This window comes from Lipotes vexillifer, unplaced genomic scaffold (genome assembly GCF_000442215.2).
Source record: "Lipotes vexillifer unplaced genomic scaffold, Lipotes_vexillifer_v1.1 scaffold1662, whole genome shotgun sequence".
In the NCBI taxonomy this organism is placed as follows: domain Eukaryota; kingdom Metazoa; phylum Chordata; class Mammalia; order Artiodactyla; family Lipotidae; genus Lipotes; species Lipotes vexillifer.
This window is the reverse complement of record NW_006795342.1, coordinates 563,989-568,259: the sequence shown is the minus strand read 5'-3', so window position 1 is coordinate 568,259 and position 4,271 is coordinate 563,989. Positions and strand designations below refer to the sequence as shown.

At 47.2% G+C, this 4,271-nt stretch overlaps 1 protein-coding gene across 1 annotated transcript in view; it reads right to left on the bottom strand.

Moving 5' to 3' along the window:
* LOC103072349 (calcium-activated potassium channel subunit alpha-1) overlaps nt 1-4,271 on the bottom strand; it is a 545,963-nt gene that overhangs the window by 140,003 nt on the left and 401,689 nt on the right. The window contains exon 19 of the mRNA XM_007467587.1: nt 1,556-1,632. Within this exon, the coding sequence (XP_007467649.1) occupies nt 1,556-1,632 (77 nt within the window). The remainder of the gene's footprint in view (nt 1-1,555; nt 1,633-4,271) is intronic.

Sequence of the window (4,271 nt, the reverse complement as noted above, 5' to 3'; positions counted from 1 at the left end):
GCTCTTCCTGGTAGGTTGTCGGAACTGGACAGTTCTTAGGCCCCAAGAAGTTAGAGGTTCCTGTCCTGACGTATGGATACTCATTTTGGTGAGGTGTCAGAGCTGGGTGGAGGGGGCCATGTGTGTTAAGTCAGTGGAGAAGGGGGAGCAGAACAGTGGACCTAAGCTGCCCCAAGCTTGGGAACGAGCCCAAGAAGATTTCTACAGAAACTGCTCTAGACCAAGAGTGTTTCTCTGGGTATTTGCCCACGAGGCTGAGGGCCTCCTCCATGCTCCAGCAGAGTGGTGTTTATGTCTCACCGATTTTGTATTTCCTGTGCTCCCCTTCACGGCTTCTGTGAAAGAAGCTCTTGCTCTGGTCAGTGTACCTCAGGAATGGTGCTCTTCTGTCTGGTGTGTGCTTGTGAAAAAGTATTTTATGGGGTGATCCTTTATAGTTGGGTTCTTACCCATCAGACCCAATTTCACCCACCCTGACCTTCTCTCCTAGAAAAAAGCCTAGGGCACGGCACCAAGAGAAGCCTTCGGGTGAGCCTGAACCCCTGTCTGTTGGATCTATGTGACTCTCAGCAATCTCATCCTCCCATGAAACTTGGAGCCTCAGTCTCCTCTTTTTGTAAAATGGGATTAATAACACCATCTGCCAGATACGCAGGGTTATGGGGAGGAACAACAAAAATAATGATCATAAAGAGCTTTGGAAACATTAAATCACCATGGGAAGGAAGGCATCACTATCGTTGTTTCCTCCAGGGTTGTGAACAAATTCTATTAGGCAATGCAACATAATGACTGCAAACCTCACTTTAGGCCCTAGTTTTTCGAGAGCTCACCATCCACCATTCCTGATTTACCATATCCTTCTCAAGAAGTCCCAGTGGCAAGCTGCTTTGTAAGGAGTCTGAGACGATATGTCAGGAGCTATCAAGCCCAATCTAGTCTATCCCAAAGAGCAAGGGTGTTTGAGGTTGGTCACTGGGGCAATGGCAAATGAAGCCCATTGGTGGTGACCAAGTTCCTTCCTTGGGCCAGTCTGAGGGTATCACAGTTGAAAACTCTGGCCTTTGGTACCCAAACTGGCAGGAATCCCAAATGCAAAGAGAGTCAGCTCCCGTTTGGGAGACCGAATCCTCAGACCCAGTTTCCCGTCAGCCCTAGCACGGCCATCTTTACACTTGACAGCCTCCCATCCACCGGAAATCACTATGCAAAATCACTCCCTCCTCCAGGGCCTTGGCTGCCCTCCTTCTCACACACTGCGTTTGCTCTGTTTGACTGGACACATCTACCTAGGCATCCCTTCAGAGTCAAGAAGTGGGGATTAGACATGAGGCTCACGCCGAGATGTTGATGGTGGTGATTTTCCATCCTCTGCTCTGATCAAGTGAGGACAAGTATTAATTTCATGTCTCTTTAAACTGCAGGGTGGAACATAAACATATTCAAGAACCCTCTTGATGTTTAGTGTTTCTTTAAAAGGAAAAGGAGAAGGGAAATGAATTTGGGGAAAAAAGGAAGGAAAGAGGGAGGGAAGGGGGAAAGAAACACTACTTACGCCGCTTGCAGCCGCATTTTTTTATTCTTTTGGGATCCGTGATGTCATCATGACAGGCCTTGCAGTAAAAAAATGCCCTGGAGGAAAAGAATGGAAAAACTGACACGATTCATAATCCACCCAAGTGAAATGAGGACCACATTTCCTCCACCATGGTGCCAAATTAATGAAACACGCCAGCACTAATTTCCTTTAATCTTCTGAAAGGTTTAGACGTTTACAGACGGAAATGTTTGTTGCGAGACCATTTATTTCAAACATAGGATTCTGCGATTTGAGTTAGTGCTTCTCTTCATAAACTTTTATTTGAAAAGGAGCTGGGAGAGAGATTGCTGACGTGACACACCACATCTGCTCGCTCCTCTTTCATTTTGGAGAACAGCTCTAAATGCTGCTCATTAGAACACACGGGCAACCAGCTCTGGGCCCTTGGCGGGAAGTTAAATACATCTCTGACATCCTCACGGTCTGGTCAAATAGGTATTAAAGGGGCACAAGGGTGACATTCCTCAGTCAAATAAAAATATTAGCCTACTCGCTTGGAAAGCACCTTCTCTTGTCAGCCAGAGCGAGAGAGGCTGAGGAGGAAGGTGGAAAGGGAAAGTCAAAGGGGCCCTCTGTCAAATTCCTTCTGGGGTATCATAGCCCATATTTACTCCCAAACTGGCTGGCCTCACTCCCATACCATCCAGGCCCGAGAACACATCCTCACTGAAGGTTTTCTTCTTACTAAGGAGCACAGCTCATGTGACCCTTTGGATGGGGTGGGCAGAGGGTATTATAGGATTGGGCTGGATAGAAGGAGACCCAGAGGAAGCAACCAACAAGAAAATCCTCTCCTGTGACTCAAATGTTAATATAGGATTACAAGGTCCATTGGCTGTGTCGGAGATATTCCGGACGAGACAAAACAAGGTCATTGGAGGATTATTATTTATTTATTTATTTATTTATTTATTTATTTATTTATTTATTTTTGGCCGTGTTGGGTCTTCGTTTCTGTGCGAGGGCTTTCTCTAGTTCCGGCGAGCGGGGGCCACTCTTCATCGACGGGCGCGGGCCTCTCACTGTCGCGGCCTCTCTTGTTGTGGAGCACGGGCTCCAGATGCGCAGGCTCAGTAGTTGTGGTACACAGGCCTAGTTGCTCCGCGGCATGTGGGATCTTCCCAGACCAGGGCTCGAACCCGTGTCCCCTGCACTGGCAGGCAGATTCTCAACCACTGCGCCACCAGGGAAGCCTCGGAGCACTATTTAAAATGCACAGGAATAGGGAGTTCCCTGGTGGCACAGTGGTTAAGAATCTGCCTGCCAGCGCAAGGGACACAGGTTCGATCCCTGGTCCGGAAAGATCCCTCATGCCGTGGAGCAACTAAGCCCGTGTGCCACGACTACTGAGCCTGTGCTCTAGAGCCCATGCTCTGCAACAAGAGAAGCCACCGCAATGAGAAGCCCGCGCACCACGATGAAGAGGAGACCCCGCTCGCTGCAACTAGAGAAAGCCCGCGCCCAGCAACGAAGACCCAATGCAGCCATAAATAAATAAATAAACACATTAATTAATTAAAAATAGAAAATAAAATGCACAGGAATAAATGAAACAAACTAAAATGCACAGGGCCTAGAAGAACCGCACTGGGGGCCTGTGCCCTTTCAAAACTGGGGGATACTGTGATAAAATTCATTGGAACAGTCCTCTGGATAAGGGCATTAACAAAATCCTTGGCTCACCACCTTCACCATTCCCAACATGCAACTGAATGCCAGGGATAAACAGAGTCTTTCCTTGACCCGGGCTATAAAGAAATACACACAATTCTTGACCATTTTATTCTTGGTTCCCTTTTGCTTTTTCACAGGACTTCACTTATGGCTGGCACTGGTTGGAAACCAACATTATTAAGACTCTGCGATCTGGGAGAGGTCTGGCAGACCTTGCAGTCAAAGTCCCTGGGACTCAGTGTCCTTCCTCATCTGTAAATTGAGGAGGTTGTTGTGACCTGCCCAGAGTCATTCTGTCTGGACCTTGGCCAACTCCAGGACTTCTAAATCCAAGCCCAAAGTTCCTTCCACCCTATCAGCTCATCCACTATTTAAGTGCCAGTTCTTATCCATCTTGCAAAAAAGGAAAGGTAGCTTACTGCCTGTCTGAGTGACAATGTGGCTAAGAACCCAATCAGTGATGACCTGCCCTGAAAGGGGAAGGACAGGAAAGGAGGAAGTGATTTTGCTTCCACTTCCTTTGGCCATTTTTTCCCCCATTTGATGCTACACATAATAATAATTGCAACAAAAATAACAGCTAGCATTTATAGAGCACAGATTATAGGCCAGGAGCTGTTCCAAGCATTTTACAAGCATTAACATATTTGATCCTCGAACGATCCTTTGAAGGAGGTATTATTATCTCTGTTTTACAGATAAGGAAACTGAAGCACAGAGAGGTTAAGTGGCCTGCCCAAGGGCACACAGCTAGGAGTGGCAGAGCCAGGATTCAAATCCACACGGTCTAGTGCCAGAGCCCAAGGTCTTAACACATCTTTACTAAAGAGATAGTGAGAGGATGATGAGTCTGAAGAGACTATTGAAAAGACAAAGTATGATTACTTCATGAAGTAAAGCTGGATTCTGAAAGTGAAACATCTGAAGGGCCAGACAGGTAAAGTTAATGAGTAGTGCCCTGGAGACACACACACCCCACCCCCCCACCCCCCACCCC